At 49.1% G+C, this 18,489-nt stretch overlaps 1 protein-coding gene across 2 annotated transcripts; it reads left to right on the top strand.

Annotated features, from left to right (window-relative positions):
* The first annotated feature begins 13,607 nt into the window (after nucleotides 1–13,607).
* On the top strand, nucleotides 13,608–18,248 carry LAMTOR5 (late endosomal/lysosomal adaptor, MAPK and MTOR activator 5). 2 transcript variants are annotated; one of them, XM_030561214.1, is made up of 4 exons: nucleotides 13,608–13,758; nucleotides 15,422–15,483; nucleotides 16,403–16,520; nucleotides 17,873–18,248. In XM_030561214.1, exons 1-4 carry the CDS (start codon nucleotides 13,724–13,726, stop codon nucleotides 17,931–17,933), a joined length of 276 nt encoding a protein of 91 aa, XP_030417074.1. In that variant the 5' UTR covers nucleotides 13,608–13,723; the 3' UTR covers nucleotides 17,934–18,248. The 2 variants fall into 2 exon arrangements, with proteins under 2 accessions (XP_030417074.1, XP_030417073.1); XM_030561213.1 differs by lacking the exon at nucleotides 13,608–13,758 and having other exon boundaries at nucleotides 15,369–15,483.
* Nucleotides 18,249–18,489: the final 241 nt, after the last annotated feature.

Genomic DNA, 18,489 nt, shown 5'->3' with positions numbered 1-18,489 from the left:
AGGCAGCAAAGGCTTGGCCCAGGAAATGACCTGAAATCAATCACTTCGATGATTTCCCCCCCTCAAGGATTCCTGTGGGACAGAGAATAGCTGGGTCCTGGACCGAATCACGCAACTGGGGCTTTTCAGTCATTTTTGTTTGTCTTGTTTCCTTCAGCTATTTTCTGGTCCTAGATTCCAAGGCAGGAGGTGTAATTCCCAGCGCAGGTAGACGTACACGGGTTAGCTCTGCTCCAGCTAGTGCCTAAAAATAGCAACGTGGCCATGGTAGCACAGGCTGCAGCTCAGGCTAGCCATCCGGTACGTACCCAGGGGGTTATACTTCACTGGCTAGCCCAAGCTGCTGCTCCTGCTGCAGCCACACTGCTATTTTGAGGTGCTATTTCGTGTGTGTACATCTACCCCAGCATGGCATCACGTCTCCCAGCGGCTGCACAGACACCCCTAGGGAGGTTTAAGTGACTTGCTAAACAAATCAGTGCCAGAGCTGGAAACAGAACCCAGGTGTCCTGACTCCCCTTCCTCAGGACTTTCCAAGCCTTGCGTCTCTTGCCCTAGAGACGGCATCAGACAAAGTGCATCAGTTCTGTGACGTCTGCTGTTGGAAAGCAGTGTGAAAGCTGCACCAGCTCTGCTGACGGATGGCATTTCTCAAAACCATTTTAAAAAAATTCCTTCACTTTCCCTATCAATAACTTTTTAATTTTCTCCTCTGACAAGCCAAGATCTATTGAAAGAAGATGGGTGAAATGACTGCAGCAAACACCTTATTTTGTATCTGAAGCTCTCCCTAGTACTCTCCATAAATCAGATTCTTACTTTCTTACAGCGGCTTTTTGAGAGGTTCCTGGGGGGCAGAAGGTAGCCTGATCCCTCGTAGAGGTAAAACGTTACATGCTTAGCAATTGTCAGAGTGTATATTTGTGATGGGCTAAAACCCTCAGAACTCAAAGCCACAGGAAATAGCTGCATCTGAGATGCTTAGGACTCACTTAGATTATAGGCTTTTTGGGGCAGGGACTGTCTTTTTGTTATGTTCATACAGCGCCTTGCATAATGGGACCCTGATCCATGGGTGGGGTTGCTACTGCAGTACAAATAATAAATACTATTACTATCACTCCAAACAAGACACCCCTTCCCTGCTTGCTGAGAACAATGGGCCCGATTTTCAGGTCCCCTGTTTGGTGCCGGGATGGAGATGGAGTAGTTGAGGAAGCTTGAAGACTCTCTTTTCATTCTAGAGCTGTTCAAGGGACTGCTCAAGTCCTTCAGCATAAGTCACGCAGCCTCAGGGCTGCTCTACCTTAACGCTCGGCTTCCCAGAAGACCTAAGGCTTCAGCCAGCACAGACAAGGATGGGGAGGAAAGAAGTTATCATTATCCCATGTGGGGAGAGTTCCCTCACTCCTGATCTTCCTGCAGCTGATCCAAGGGAGGAATGAAGAGGCTGGTTTTACTACAAGCTGTTTTACTACAATGTGTCATCACTCCCACCTGCCAGGCTCCAGCAACCTCCAGGGTGAATAGAGACCCGCAAGGAGCAGGGGCGGCTCTAGACATTTTGCCACCCCAAGCACAGCGTCATGCCTCGGGGGGCGCTCTGCCACTCGCCGGTCCCACGGCTCCGGTGGACCTCCTGCAGACGTGCCTGCGGAGGGTCTGCTGGTCCCGCGGCTTCGGTGGAGCCGCGGGACCAGTGGACCCGCTGCAGGCATGTCACCGAAAGCAACCTGCCTGCCGCCCTCCCGGCGACCGGCAGAGCGCCCCCCGCAGCATGCCGCCCCAAGCATGTGCTGGGGCCTGGAACTGCCCCTGGCAAGGAGTCTCCACTCCTGCTATTGAGCTGGGGGCAGAGCTTAATTTGTGCCAGGGCTTGCGAGGGCTAAGCCCCAGCGCCTCTAGGCCTGGCAGTTCATAGCTCCGGCACCTCTGGGCTTGCTGCATGAACAAATGAGAAAGGTGGGCTCATTTAACGGTGCAATAAACGGGGGAGCAGCATCTCCAAGTTGGGCTTCTTGCAGGGATAAGTCACCTGTGCAGTGGAACTCACAAATAAAATTAATGTACCACCATTTAAATGTGAATGGGGCCAACAGGCCAATTTTCACAGCTACTGCTGCTCTAATGTTTTTCCCTTAGAGATTATTAGCTTTTATTGGGCATGGTGGTTTCCTTTTCCTTTTCATCTGACACCACAAATTCCCCTCTACTCCTTCCAGATAGTTGTCTGAAAGTTATCATGGCATCAGGAGGTGCCGATGGAAATAGAAAATGCTGTAAAACCAGCCATGGCCTGTCCTGGTCTCTATACCCTATTGATATTCCTCCTCACTTTCTTAAGGTTCTCTTATGGGGCCAGATCCTCTGCTGATGTAAATTGGCACAGCTTCATTGACTTCTGTGGATCTCTGCCTGTTTACAGGATCTGGCCCATTATTACAATTTTATGATGCATATTATAGCTGCAACAAGAGACCCCAACTTAAATCCGGGCCCCATTGTCCTAGGCGGTGTATAGACACAATAAGAGACGACCCCCCCCGACCTGGAAAGCATATAATTTAAATAGAGAAAATGGACAGTTTCTTGTGTGGTCCAACATTTCACACACTGGCCTGGGAGTCAGGGAGCCTGTGTTCTATTCCTAGCTCTGCCACTGACCTGTTGTGTGGCCCTGGGCAAGTCACTTACTCTTTCTGTGACTCAGTTTCCCCAGCTGTAAAATAGGGATAATGAGACTTAGCTGCTATTATAAAGTGCTTTCAGTTCTATGGGTAAAGAGTAATCTATACAAGTTTGATATTATTATAGGAAATTGCATTCACTGCATTTCACAAATGGGGAGCTGAAGCACAGAGAGATCAGTGACTTTCACAAGGTCACACAGGGAGTTTGTGGCAGAGCCAGCGACTGAACCCACATCTCCTGAACATCATGCTAGTATTTTAACCACAAGATTAACCTGCATTGCATGCCTAGGTGCTCCAGCTACTGACCTTTACCTGGATTACACATCACTGGTGGCTGAGAAACAAGAACGGAGGTTTGGGTCTCCAATTGTGACTTCTTAAATCAAGGAGAGGCTGGTGCTGAGGGATGAACAATGCTAATTCAGAGCACATGTCAAGTGCTTCTCTTCCTTGTTCTCCAGCTGCTATTACCCTTCAGGCTCTTAAACAAAGGATAGTCCGGCTCTAGGGCAAATGAAGGGACCTTCTCGAGGATGATTGACAGAAACCAGCTTCTTAATGGCAGAAATATAGTGTCACAGTTATGCACTGCTGCTCCCACGGACCATGACAGGAGAAGTGTAGCAGAGTTAACAGAGTTGCTGTTCAGAAGACAAGAAAGCAAAACTTGACCCTCACCCACTGCAACTGTAAGTGGAACCTTTGAAATAAAGATGACTCCTGAACTGCCCTCAGGGAAATCTACCACAGCCGGAGGGTTGTAACCCCCATCCCACCCACCCCAGCATTACTGGGCTGGAGAAATTATCCGGCCTTTGACAGAGCATGCTGATAAATGTATGGAGCTTTTGTCCCGGACACTGCAGATCGAATCACATGGTTCTCCTCCGTAAGATGCTTGTCTGGCTGGCTTCATAAAGCCGTTCCCAGGATAAAAGAAAAGGTTTGTGTGTTATTTGTGTAAATAGGGCTAAAGGCCACAGCTGTGATTGCTGCCCATTGTGCCAGGTGCTGTACAAACACACACTGAGAGACAGGTCCGCAAAGAGTTTACAGTGGAAATAGACATGCGAGACGAAGGATGGATGAAAGCAACATGACACAACAGTTTAGGACAAGAAGTGGAGAAAAATACTGTTTCCTATTGAAATTGCAAAGGGATTTTAGGGCGGCAGGATATAATCATTTCAGTTATAATTTGGCGAGGACGTGGGATTGTTGGTGTTTAGAGTGCAGTCAGCCAAAAACACCAATCAGGACTGAGGTCCTATTGTGCCCGGTGCTGTACAAACATGGAGACACCTGATTCCACTCCTACTCTCACATAAAAGGCTCTGGGATCTTCAGTGTCCCTCAACTGCTGTGCTAAGATTTTTGGGGCTCTACCAGCTGGAATTGGTCTGAATAGATAAGCCAGAAGAGAGAGCTGCAGTTCCAGTCACTGTCCCTTGAACCATCTGGTCCCTCTGGCTTCTCTTATTGTGGAACAGAAGGCGATTGGTTTTGTGCTGTTTTGTTGTATCTGATCAGTGCATTGCCAGGATTCTTTTCTGGCTGGTGCACCTCAGCTGCCCGGGGATCTAATCGAAAGGTCTGTCTTTGTTGCCTGTCTTCTTTGTTCTCCTACAGAAATATTTAGTCATGAGGTTTAGCCACATAAAAATAAACAAATGTTCAGCTGGAATAAGATGATCCGGGATTGATGGAACTTCCTCTTTGCCACCCTATCCTCAGAGGGAGCTATTTGCCAGAAGGGGACATTCAATCTCCTAATCGGACCTCCTGCGTAACACAGGTCCTTCAATTCCACCTTCTCTCCATCTCCCCAATATTGACCCTAATCACTTGTATTGGGCTAAAATATCTCTTCCAGAAAGACATCCAGTCTTGATCTGAAGCCTTCAAGAGATGGAGAATCCACCGCTTCCCTTGGTAGTTTGTGCCAATGGGTAAATCACCCTGACCGTTAAAAAATTGTGCTGTACTTCCAGATGGATTCTGTCTGGCTTCAGCATCCAGCCACTAGTTCTTTCTCCTTGTGCTGAATGGGTGATAGCCATGTTGATGGGCTCCTCCAGTTCAGCGGAGCAGCCCATGGACCTGGCAGCTAGGGAAATGGGATACAAAGCAAACAAAATCTCTCTGATGCCTGGGCTGGGGGTGTGAGGGGAAGCTCATTCCAGGCCCATCCTTAGGTGGGGCTGACTGTGAATGGGGCATGGCCAACAATGTGCTGACCTGAAGCATTCCCTCAGCAGTCTTCATGGCATCTCTGGAGCCCGGAGTGCAACCTGCAACCTCCAGATAGGTGGCAGACCGTGCTAACACCTTCTCACCCTCCCTTGGTGTGAATTCTCACCCTCACTGGGGCACTGTGGAAAAGGCTGGTGATTAGGGTAGGAGGCATAGAAGGTCACCATAGCAGCTGACATAACCCTATAATGTAGATGCAGCCTACAGCGATAGAACAGGGGTTTTCCATCAGCAAAGGAACAACATTTCCCTTGGACAACAGCAGCTGCGTGGATGGAAGCATATAGCATGGACCAAGTCTGAATTAAAACATGTGAGCTAACGCATTTTCTGACAAAGCCCACCTTTTAGCCCCGTGTAGACATTGCCTCAGGTCTGGTGTATACGAGGAAGGGTTTGCTGATCCAGCTATGCCACAGTAACCATGCTCGTCTGCAGAGCAAGTAACAGGGCTGCACGCCAGGGTGTGAGTCTACAACCCGCTAGCTTGCTGTGCCGTAACATCCCATGAGGACACTGCTACAGGGCACTGAAAGGACCGGAATGCAGCTTACATTACACCTACTTGAAAGTGTAGATTCACACCCTGACTGGCCACACAAGAGCTTGCTATGTAGACAAGCTCTGTATCGGCAAACCTTCCTAGAGGAGATGCAACTTGTAGACCAATTCCCTGAATGAAATAAACTAGGCAGGCAAAAAGACTTCGTCCGCCCTCGGGCATCTGCTAGCATTGCTCTGATGGTTAGATGGGTGGCATTTTCCTCACTCCTAACCAATGTACCTAGGCCAGCAAACTTCTATGTGTAGATTAGGCCTTAGAGAGACATTTCTAAGGGTGGAAAACAACCTTCCCATTTAGCATCTTCCTCTGGGACACAGCACATAGTCATCGCCGGCCTGTCTGAAATATCTCCAGAGAGAGGGAGGGAGGAATACAGATCATTTATAAGCATGAACCTGACGAATTTGGCAGCAAATTGAATTGCCAAGGGGCATGTTTGTTGTGTGACTTCAGAAGGAGCCACTTGCCCTGATTTCCCCTGGGAGAAGGGGATAAATAAGTCTCCCCTTAATCCTGGCCTCGTGAACATTCTAATTCTGACACTTCCAAATCAATAAGCATCATCGCTGGGGTGACTCTTCATCCTTTGGTTGAGTCGTGGGCTGTGCATTGTTTAAGCTTGCTGCAGCCAGGGCTTCTTTTGTGCTGCGATGGATAATCTCTCTCTCTGGGGCTGCGCCCATGCCAGTAAAGTTTGCTCTGTTTTCCTTCTGTCTGGCATTGTGCCTTCGGTGAGCTGAAAACCAGAAGGTGAATGTTATAAAGCCAGTGGAGCCCCAAACTATCACTGGTCCTCTGTTCCCCAAAACTTCTCTGCATCTGGATCGGAGCTACAGCTAAGCCTGAGCCATGAGGCTTTCCAGAAAATGCCCCCCCCATCCTCCCACTATTGCTCATCTCTGACTGGTACAGAGCCAGGCAATCCATGCTGCAGAAGCCTCGATGAATTCTGAGCTCCTCAGTCAGACAAAACTCGCATTTAAATCAAAAGGAGTTTGCGTGTGTGAAGGCCGGGTAGAACCCAGCACCTAGGTTTTTGTCTGATGTTGGTGTCACCGAGTTGCTTTACACTGGAATGAGTCAGAGGGGAATCAGCCCCACCGTTTCTTTCCAGCCCTATGCAGCCTCTGCATACCTTCTCTATGGAGCTTTAGAAGTAACAGCAACCATTCTCTTTTCCTCTCCTCCTTGCTATTTGTTTTGCTTTCACCCTCTCTTCTTCTTCTTTTTCCTTTATGCTGCTTTTTCCTGGTGGCAGCATTGAGAGTAGAGAGGACCAGACCTCCCTTTCCTCTGCAACAGGTTCCAGCGCCTCCTGGGGGGATTGCCCAGCGTTCCCAGGTCAGCCGGGAGATAAAATCCCTCCAGTGTGTCCTGGGTCGCCCAGTGGGACGTGCCCAGAAAAGTTCCAAGGAAGCTTCCCAGCAGGCATCCTTATCAGGCGCCCACACCACCTCCTCTCGATCCAGAGGAGTAGTGGCTCTACTGTGAGGCCCTCCTGAATAGCCGACCTACTCCCCCTGTCTCAGAGAGTAAGCTCAGCCACCCTGCGGAGAAATCTCCTTTCGTTCGTTTGTACACATGATCTCGTCCTTTCGGTCATTACCCAAAGTTCATGACCATCGGTGAGGATGGGGACATAGATCGACCTGTAAACCTAGAGCTATTTCCACGAACTCAGCTCCCACCTCACCACCATGGATCAGTACAGCGCCCGCATCACCGCCATTGCCGCACCAATCCGCCGGTCGATCTCCCGCTTGCCATTGTTCATGAAAAAGAGCCCTAGATACTCGAACTCTTCAATCAGGAGCAGCTGTTTCCTCCTCACCTGGAACGAGCAGTCCACTTTCTTCCAGGAGAGGACCATGACCTCTGATGTGAAGGTGCTGACTCATTCCAGACACTGCACTCGGCAGCAAAATGTTCGAGTGCACGTCGGAGATCGCAGTCTGAAGAAGCAAGAAGGACATCATCTGCAAACAGCAGAGATGCCACCTCCATGTCCCCTTACTGGATGCACTCCCCAGCTTGTCTGCGCCTTGATATCCTGGCCATGAAAATCACAAGTGGGAGTAGGGACAAGACACACCCTTGGCAAAATCCAATACCCATCTTGAACGAACTCAACTTGATGCCAAGAATACGAACACAACTCTCACTCCAAGAATAGAGGGACCGGATAGCACGCAAAAAGCGCAATGCTCCAGTTCTACCCAGTCCTCTCACCAGCAAACTCTTTTTGATTTAAATGTGAGTTTTGCCTGGCCAAGGAGCTTGGAATTTGTCCCCAGGAAGCCCAGCCTCCGGTGAGCTTAAAAGGCAGAGTCCCACTTGCTGTGAATGGTTGCCAATGAACCAGAAAATACAAGCATGCAAAATACCCTAAGAGAACAGCTACCAACTCCTGCTCTCACCACCTCCAGCAGCCCAGCTCTGCGCCCTCCCCTCTGAGAGCTACCACGGGTCAGGCAATGACTCAGGACTTGTATCCCCAAATTAAAGAGCTGATGTCCTTGGCCAACATGTGTATCTTCCTACAGATCCTGTTTTCAGGCATGGGAGCCATCCTCAGAGCTCAGGTGGCTAGAATACTTGTGGGGTGTAATGACAGTTGGATAAGGGGTATGAGTCCCAGTGAATCTAGAGAGGTTTATGGGTGTAAAGTACAAAGAAAGGGGCTGGTCAATTATACTTCCGGAGGGTCCCTCTTGACTGATCGCTGAATTTGACCTGGGATCAGCTCCATAAGATGTCATAAGGCATTTTCACACCTACAGTAAGTGAAAGTTCACCTCCTTACTAACAAAGCTCATGTCTCATGGGCTCCAGGGTGTGTGTGTATTGGTCATTATAATACCTATAATGGCATCTTAGATTACAGAGTGCCTTCAGACTTTATACATACAGTCAAGAATCGCTTTAAGCCCTGAAATGCAGCTACCTCTGGGGTGGAATTTGGCAGCTGCATACCAGCCCATAGCAACACAGTGCAAAAGTTGCCCCCTCCCCCACTGAAACCACGGGAGGAAGAGGATGCAGCTCAGCTGGTACAAATGGACATAGCTCTGAAGTCGTCGGAGCTATGCCATTGATGCCAGCTGAGGCGTGGCCCTGCTGCTTACAAATAGTGCTGTGGGATCTCAAATACTAGGCGGTTCACATGGACACCACTATTAGCAGCTGAGTAGTTCAAATGGCCACAAGTGGTCATGTCTCAGGTTTACCATCTCCTCACTGTATTTGGCTTAGCAGTGTCCATGTGCAAATAGTAAAGGGTATCGAAAGATGCTCACACAGATTGTGTGTTAGCCTGGGAAGATTTGCTTCTATTTCATTGTGGTTACAGCCAGGAGTGCCCTACCACTTACCGGTCATCTCAAAACCACCTCTCTGAGTTTTTGCTGCCCTTTGGGTAAACAATTGATCAATATGGCCGGGGGGCCTGGTTCAGTTCCAACCTGACTAATGCTCAGTTCTTCCCCCAGGAAGCATCAAGTGCAGAATTCCCCCCCTCCCTCCATCATTGCAAAATATCTTTCTGCCAATGTCACCAAACGTCGATCGAAGACATCAGCTGCAAATTACTGTGAAGAGGCTGTGTGTCCATTTGCATAGATGTCGAGGGAGCATTAATTCAGAGTGTCATTAGCCCGCAGGGCCAGATAATGCTTCAGAATGTCTTCTGATGGGTGTAAGCAACCCCGATTAGATCTGGTCTTCGTGGCATTCCTCATGTCGAGGCTTTGGGATGCCAACCCAGGCACTATTTGCTTACATGAAAGAAAGTGCCTGACAGTGAACTGCCTCTGCAGTGTGAGCCTCTGCAGTGCCTCTGCAGTGTGAGCAGATGACTTTCGCACTCTGCTCCAAATAAAGTCTATACACATGCACAAACTCCGACTTACCCTCTTTCTGAATAACACCTATAACAATGGAGAGTAAGCTTTTGCCCCCAGATTTCCGGCAGGATCTCCTTCTCTCTACTTCCCTCTGACCAGACAGCCACAACAACTGCTGTTACGGCAATAAATATCAGAGTGCCGTTACACAGAGCCGTACGTGTTCTTTGTCTTAGCATGCGAGCAGTGTTCGGTCCTGGAATACATGCCCTATTGTTTTTCAATATTGTGTTCAGGGAAGTTGTAGAACAGCTAGCAAGGTTCTTCACTGCCTTAATCTCACCAACTAGCATCAATTCTTGGGGGAGAGTTGCTTGCTGTTGACTGGGCATCAGCGGCTGGGCTGAGATTTCAGAAATAAGGGATTGCCTTTGTGCCCACCTCTGTTCCAGGTCTGCTTCAGCATAAATAAACAAGTTACATTATGAATAAATCCAGACTTCCTATCACTGAGATGTCTGCCAATGGGAAGCTACCCTGCTGGGCCCCCCAACATCTGCTGCTGCTAGGCAGAGAGGTGACGCTATCCTGGTGGAATGAACACAATTGCACTGCGGGGCTGATTCAGATGCTTTCTTCAGGATTCTGGGTAAACTGGTAGAGGAGCATGTGCCACATTAGGTGTGTGTATGTGATGTGTACGGAATGAGTTGCAGATGTAGGGTGGGCAGCTGTAGCGTGGAGCAGTGCAGGATTTCAGAGGGCAAGGGAATTGCCCCAGGGTGGCTGGATGATTGAGGAGGTCTGGCTCTGTTTCATATCTCTGTGTCCACAGAGAGATAAATCTTTATCTCCCGCAAGTAATTGACCCTGCCTGCCAGTGAGGGCCAGCGCCACTCTGACAGATGGGATATTTTGCCGCTGGCAATTGGAACTATCAAGGGAGGCATTATTCTTGCTGCCTCTGACTTTCTCATCAGGGAGAGAGTGCTGAAGTGCTAGAATTAACGTGCCATTTGATTTAATATGCAGCACCCAACACTCAATTCAGATTGTTACACTGGAAAGCTGGGCCCGACCAACTGGGGCTGTCCAGTAGGGGGGGGAGACTGGGATATCATTTCTATTCCAGTCCGGGGAGGAGGGGGACTGTAGTGTACAGGAATTGGGTAGTATCTCTTTAAATAAAATAAATGGTCCAAATGAGAAGGTGCTTCTCCAATGTGGGAAGATTCGACTTAGCCCTGGATCTGACCATCCCTTAATGATCTAGTTTTTGACTTTGAGCTTCTGGCTTCTGAAGCACCTTGCTATTTAAACCAGTGATACTCAAAGGTGGGTCAAACGCAGGTCACTTGGCCTCTGATCTTGATCACTGTTCTATGGGAGCAGACCCCTGAGCCTGCATAAAACTCCAATTTCATATATCTGCCACAGCTTGCAGGATTGGGCCCTTAGCTTAGATATGGATGTGGGAACGTGCCCTGACCAATGATTCTAAACTGCAAGCCTCAGGCAAGAGCAGAAAATAGCTCCCCCTGCCATGCAGGGCCCCATTGGCCTAGCAGGAGCTTCCCCCCCCCCCCCACACCAAATATAGAAGTCAAACTATGCCTATGGAGTAAGGCAATCACAATGGGGCCCTAACGGAGGTTCTTGGGTCTCATCTGCATCTCCCAGGAGCTGAAATCCTACAATAGATGAGAGGCTTCAGCACCAGCCAAATGGTCTTGCATAAATTTCCATCAGCAACCTATGTAATGAATTTTCCATTAATTTCCAGCTGCTAACTCCATTTGCTGTGGGGATGGGGTGACTAATGGGGATTTGATCCGATCTGCACTCCCACCCAGCCAGAGTCATGCTGCCCCGAAATGCGTCACCATGCAGCCAAAGAGGCATTTACGCCACTGTCTCTTACGCACAGCATCTTCCTTTCCATTCGTCATGTCCAAGTTGCGTCAATAGGGCAAGAAACGAGGGTGTCCGTTCACAGCGCCAGAAGCCAAGGCCACTGTCAACTTCAGATTCCAGGCTTAATAGGAAGGACAAAATCCCAGCTCTATAGATTCTGAGTCTGACTCACCATTGTCCTGCACCCTGGGTCATCACTTACACCAGTGAGTGGAAAACACAACCATTCTGATCTGGGAGCATTTGACACCTGTTTCCCAGCAGTATCAATTACAACACATATTTATACCTGCCTCTTGAAATTTCCACCACATGCATCTGACGACGTGGGTATTCACCCACAAAAGCTTATGCTCCAATACATCTGTTAGTTTAGGTGCCACAGGACTCTTCACTGCTTTTTACAGATCCAGACTATACACAGCTACCCCTCTGATAAATGACAACACAAGGTGCAAAGTAATAGAGTCAGGCTTGGTGCAGGGTAGCTGTTTCCTCAGCACCTCCTGTTGGGACAAGCTGGAGGCAGTAGGAGTTATGAGCTTCCCCCACCCTCCATTCCAAGCAGCTGGGGAGGCTTGGCTTGGAGTAGCGGTGGTTTCACTAGCCAGCCCTCCTGTGCCGTTGCCTACAGTGAGTGCTGCAGGGACTGGAGTAGCCATAAGCTGCTATGCTACCTGGAACACAGTCTCTACATCGCTATTGGCTCAAGTATCTGTATCCTTGTGCCATTTGCTGCTACGGTAGGTCAGGTATATTGTCTGGAAGGGTTTCTGTAACCCGGATTTAGGTGTGCGGTTCCAGTCAGTGTGGTCTCCATGTGGATGCAAGTGTAGTGCCCTCCAGTGGGGAATGAAGAGCTTCCCGCCTCTGTAAATGAACTCTATTCTGTCACTTCCTGAAAACAAGTATGTTAACGTATTAAACACCTGCCATGTATTGGTGATAAAGATCTTACACATGAGATCGATGACCTAGAGGAGGAGGTGGCAATGGAACAGGACAGACTAAACTGGGCATCTGCAGTGGGATTTTTCATTCCAAAGCAGACTACTTTGGGGGGAGGGATAGCTTAGTGGTTTGAGCATTGGCCTACTAAACCCAGGGTTGTGCCTTCAATGCCTAAGGGGACCACTCAGGGATCTGGGGCAAAATCAGTACTTGGTCCTGCTAGTGAAGGCAGGGGGCTGGACTTAATGACCTTTCAGGGTCCCTTCCAGTTCTACAGGAGAGGTATATCTCCATATATTGTTATTATTTATTATATACTCATCAAGCTCAGGCTCTCACAATAACCAACAGTTGATATCTTAGAGAAGTGGCTCTCAACCAGGGGTACATGGACACCTGAGGGCACTCAGAGATCTTCCAGGGGTAACTCAACTCATCTAGATCAGTGTTTCTCAATTGAGGGGTTGCAGCCCCCAGGGGGCTCACAGGACAGGTCTGGGGGGTTGCAAATGCAGGGCTGGCAATAGGGGGTAGCAAGCAGGGCAATTGCCTGGGGCCTTATACCACAGGGATCCTGCAATCTAAGTTACATACTTCGGCCCTGGGCGGTGGGACTCGGGCTTCAGCCAAGGCTCACAAGTGAAAAACAGGCTCAAGTATCACACTGAAATGTGGTACAATATTTATATTCCAATTGCTTTGATAATTGTATGGTAAAAATGAGAAATAAGTAATTTGTCAGTACTAGTGGGGCTGTGACACTTTTATATGTTGATGTCAGATTTTGTAAGCAAGTAGTTTCTAAGTGAGTTGGACCTTGGGTTATGCCAGACAAATCAGACTCCTGAAAGGCTGGAAAAGTTGGGAGCCACAGCGCAAATGTGACCAGCGGTGGGGGTGGGGGCGTAGAGCCTTTAGTTCAAGTCTTCCCCTGGGCCTGGTGAGAAAAAAGCTGAACAGTGTCGATCTTGACGGAATTCCACTTTAATTATCTGGTAATTAGGCCAAAGTGTGGGACGCCCTCTCCAGGGCGCCGGCTGGGCTGTTTACTATCCCGTCTACTTGAATTGCCAAGCTGTGAAAGTTCAAAACTAGGGAGTCAGACCCCGAATCAGCCTGGGACTGGCCCGGGCGCGTTCCCAGCTGGCTTTGCGCTCAGTCCGGCCGCAAGCGGCGCTGTGTGCTGGTCCCCCCGCCCCGGGGTGGCTCCCTGGCGCTGGCTGCCGGCCAGTCACGCGGCACGCAGCACCACCTCCACGGCGCAGGCTCAGGCCGGGCTGTGACGCTACCAGCCGTGGGCCCCGCCCCCTGCGCTGCGAGTCTCGGTCACGCGCCTGCAGAGCATTCGCGCTCCTCAGAAATTTGACCCTCCTGCGCCGCCGTCCGGCAGCTGTAGTAGCGTCTGTCACGTGGGTGGGGGGTTGTACAGGAGTAGCTGGGAGGGGTGGGCGGAAGAGAGAGAGACCAGGATCCCCCCGCCCTGCACGGCAGCGCAGCCGAGTAACATGGAGGGGACGCTGGAGCAGCACCTCGAGGACACGTACGTGCCATTGATCCCAGTGGGCGGGGCACTGGCCGGGGAGGGGGGAGGAAGACCGCTGGGGTGGGGGGAGCATTGGCCGGAGGGAGCACGGGGGGCGTGTATTGGTGGAGGAAGGAGGAATGCTGGGGTGGGGGGGCACTGGCCGGAGGGAGGGGGAAGAATGCTGGGGGGGGCACTGGTCGGAGGGAGGGGAGAGCACAGCACGGGGGGGGCGTGTATTGGTGGAGGAAGGAGGAATGCTGGGGTGGGGGGGCACTGGCCGGAGGGAGGGGGAAGAATGCTGGGGGGGGCACTGGTCGGAGGGAGGGGAGAGCACAGCACGGGGGGGGGCGTGTATTGGTGGAGGAAGGAGGAATGCTGGGGTGGGGGGGCACTGGCCGGAGGGAGGGGGAAGAATGCTGGGGGGGGCTCTGGTCGGAGGGAGGGGAGAGCACAGCACGGGGGGGGCGTGTATTGGTGGAGGAAGGAGGAATGCTGGGGGGGGCACTGGCCGGAGGGAGGGGGAGGAATGCTGGGGGGGGCACTGGCCGGAGGGAGGGGAGAGCACAGCACGGGGGGGGGCGTGTATTGGTGGAGGAAGGAGGAATGCTGGGGTGGGGGGGCACTGGCCGGAGGGAGGGGGAGGAATGCTGGGGGGTGGCACTGGCCGGAGGGAGGGGAGAGCACAGCACGGGGGGGGTTGTATTGGTGGAGGAAGGAGGAATACTGCGGGGGGGCACTGGCCGGAGGGAGGGGGAACGCGAGGAACACGGAGGGGAGGAACGCTGGGGTGGGGGAGTATTGGGGGGGGTTGTATTGGGGAAGGAGGAACGCTGGGGGGGGCACTGGCCGGAGGGAGGGGGAACGCGGGGAAGAGGGGGTGTTTATTGGTGGGGCGAGGGGGAGCATTGGGGATGCTGGGGGCACTGGCGAGGGGAAGGGGGGACACTAGCAGGAGGGTGGGGTGCTGGGGATACTGTTGGGGCAGGGCTGCGGGCACCTGATTGGTATTGGGAGGGTGATTGGCAGGGGGTTCTTTGGGGACACCAAGAGTGGGGTGTTAGGGTGGGGAGGAGGGACGATTTGGGTTACTTGGATGGGGGCACTGCCTGGGAAGGATCTGCAGTGGGCATACCTGCATAAGTAAGAAGAGGGAGTGCTGGGGTGAGAATGATTTCTGGTTGGTAGGAATTGGGGAATAATGATTTTATGGGATAGAGAGAGTAGGAACTTTTCAGGTGACTGGCAACTTTTGCTCTTTTCTCCGTGGTAACTGAGAACCCTCTCATTTCCCTCATCTTTTCTCTCCTGCTTCCACGGAGCAGGGTTTCCTGTTGATAAAAGTCCTAGAGCTTTCCTGTTCTCTTGCTCAGATGGAAACAAACCCCCCTTCTGAACAGGGGATTCTGTGAGGCTTACCCCACTGGCTGACTGAGATGGTATCAAATTAACCAGCATTTCTAAATAATAAAATGCATTTTGCAGTTATGAAAGTTCCTGCTTTCCCTCCACCCTGAACTATTTTGACACCCTGACAAGGGGGGCTGTTATGGGGCTAAAAAGATGGCACTTCTTAAATTGTTTCAGATTTATGTGAGGCTCTCACTGCTGTCTTGATGTCTCATTTGTTTCTTTCCCATCTAATGCTTAAATTGCTGATCTCAGGTTTTATCTTTATTAGAATGAAGAATCCTTCAATAGTTGGAGTCCTTTGCACAGATTCACAAGGCCTGAACCTTGGCTGTAAGTAACAAAGCAGCTTATTTGCTTCAGAAAATGAGGCCCCTTTCCACTTTCATGTGGTACCAGGAACATTTTCATCTTGAAATAGTGTACATGCTTTAAAATACACACACAAAATAAATCTGCTGTCTGTCAGCTTTGGGCAGATCCCTGCAGTTTCTGTTAAACTCTCCATTTCCGACTCCTTTAAAATCCATTTTATTCTTGCTCTCTCCTGTCCCAATATTTGAAATATCGAAGTGTACATGGTCTGCCTGCCTCTCTCTACCAGTGGTTGCCAACTAACTCATTTTTTTAAAAACCCCACTAATCTATATAGGGAGAACAAACTAGCCTCTGTTTTAATAAAATTATTTGTATTGCCGTAGCTAGGGTCCGTTGGTGCTGTGGACCAGGTTCCTGTTTGTCTTAGCACACAGAACTGAAGTATAAGACACAGCTGTTGCTGATTTGGTAACAGGTATCATCTGATTAGCCCAGTTAATTAAAAGGTGGGGACAAAATGTGGAATGAGGAGCCCATGAATGAATTGTAAAGGTTGCCCTTGACATAGGTATCTTAATGGGCTTATAAGTAAACAGATTAGCCTCTTCTTTCAGCCAAAATTAAAAGAATGGGGTTGCCTGAAATAAGGCAGCATTGGATACTGAACATTAGGGTATACTGCAAATATGACTATATAAATCCACCAAAATCACAGTTGCGATGACCGTATTTATCTGGAAAGGGTACAGATAACATGGTTGTAGGCACTGGCAGAGAAAACTCCTTAGAATGTGTTAGCAATTATTGGGATAACCTGAAAAATGGGTTCAATTAGCACACATAATTCAACTAAATTCTTAGGCTGGCTGATTATGTAGTTACTGTCATGTAATGAGGGGCTTTACACTTACATAAAGATGTGTCTATTTTATAGGTCGTGGAACCCTTTCAGATGAACATGCAGGTGTGATATCAGTTCTAGCCCAGCAGGCAGCCAAACTAACTTCAGATCCTACTGATGTTCCTGTTGTGTGTCTGGAGTCAGATAATGGGTGAGCATCTGGAGATGTCTCTCATTCCCTTTTCTTTTTTGTTTGCTCTGTATCCTATCATTAGGATCTTCTGGGAATATTAGATCTTTAGAACAGCCTCCTTCACTTCTAGGTGGTTCTGCTCACGTGCCCCTGGTTACAATGACAGATAAAAGGCTAGAAAGCTTTGCCCCCAGTGGCATATATGGCAGCAACTCTAGGAAAGTCATTCTTGCCTTTCTCTGGAGCTGGAATGTGGATTGCTTATTAAAATTGGGGCCCTAAGGCATTGGTGAATGTAACCTTGTTTCTATACATACTGGATGCTTCAAAAAGCAGAGAGGCTGCTGCCAGATATAAGGATGCAATACTAGCTATTAGTCATTCCTGCAGCATGTTTGTAATGGCTGCTTAGACCTTATTATCCTGTTTTAATCCTCCTGAAAACTTTTCATAAAAGGGAGACCTGATTCCCAGGAATCTCCCATACTTCAAGCTTTTGAAGTACCTGGAGGTGTTGGTGTTAAGGGGGAAAATTAGAGCTCAAATATCTTCAGAGTAAACAAAGATGGAAAATGGAGTCCTAGTCCTTTGTGTCCAGGGTTGTTCTCAACAATTTTTTTGGTGGCCTCAGTATGGCCACTATGACAACTCTTCCTAAAATTCCTAATTAACTTTAGAAAAAACAAATTACTATGATTTGAACATATATATGTGCATATTTATGTATGTAGGGGTTTTTCACAAACTGAAAAATAACATAGTTGTCTCTGTTTAGGTCCAGTAAACAATAATGTGCTTTGCATGTTCTGGCTGTTTTCTTTTTATACTTGCTAGCTAGTAAGTCTGCATCTGGGAAAAGTAATATTTGTACATGTAACTTTTCACTGCCTCCTAGCTAGCTAACAAGTCTGCTGCTGTGAAAAGTGATATTTGTTTGTATGTTAATCACTTTTCACAACAGATGTACTCAGCCTGAGGAGGAGGAGGAAATAGACTAATTAAGCTGTGGCTAGGGAGGCAGCAGGAGCCAGGGCAATGAGGGTGATGGTGGGCCCTGCACTTTAGGGGATGGAGCCTGCCAACATGCAGCTGCAGTCTGCCACCCTAGGGCAGAAGTCTGAGCCCCACTGCCTGGCCCAACCCCTGCCAGCAGCCCTGGGGGAGGGGCTGCTGCTCCCCCCTCCCCCACAAGACAGTGGCTGTAAGAAAAGTCCCTGGTGGCTGCATTTGAAAATGCTGATCTAGTCAGTGCTTCCTCTTTGACAGCATGCAGCAGATATTAAACTTTTGCTAGTGACCTGCAGATTGTGAGAACTCTTCAGGACTGTAGTAGCTATACCTGTTTTCAATAACTGTTTGTTTTATTTCAGGAATATCATGATCCAGAAGCATGACAGCATCACTGTGGCAGTGCACAAAATGGCATCTTGACCTTTCATACATCTGCTTGGTTCTCTCTCACCCTTGGAGCAACTCCTTGTTGTTGGACTGATCTATTTCCTCTGCTGATCATATCCAGAAAGTGCTTGCAGAACTAATTTTGGGCCAATCTTAAATATGTGGTAGCTTCCCTCCTTATTTAAACACAGACCCTGACTGAAGTACAGTACTAAAACTTCCAGCACAGCACAGAACTTACTGTCAAGCATGGACTGTGGTTTAACTTACCTTACTTGTGTAATGATCAAATACCCTAATGTGTAGCCTTACTTGTTGAATTCAATAAATTATCTGAGATGAAATACACAGCTGGCTATGTAAGCTTCAGTTGAATGCTGGTTTATCTGAACCTCTGACTAATACTATATATAGAGAGAGACTTTTACAGATATGTCATCTTACAATAAAGATCCCTTGCACTTCCCAATGATCCTCTCTCAACAACATCAGGCAAGCTCTGATTTTTTTTCTAAGGTAAAAAAGCAGAAAGCTTAACTCATGTAGGTTGCCTTTATACATCAAAGAAAGAGCCAAACCCCAGGAAGAT

The sequence above is a fragment of the Gopherus evgoodei genome, chromosome 4 (genome assembly GCF_007399415.2).
Source record: "Gopherus evgoodei ecotype Sinaloan lineage chromosome 4, rGopEvg1_v1.p, whole genome shotgun sequence".
Classification (NCBI taxonomy): Eukaryota; Metazoa; Chordata; order Testudines; family Testudinidae; genus Gopherus; species Gopherus evgoodei.
Note: the sequence above shows the minus strand (reverse complement) of the source record. Positions and strands in the feature narration are given on the sequence as shown.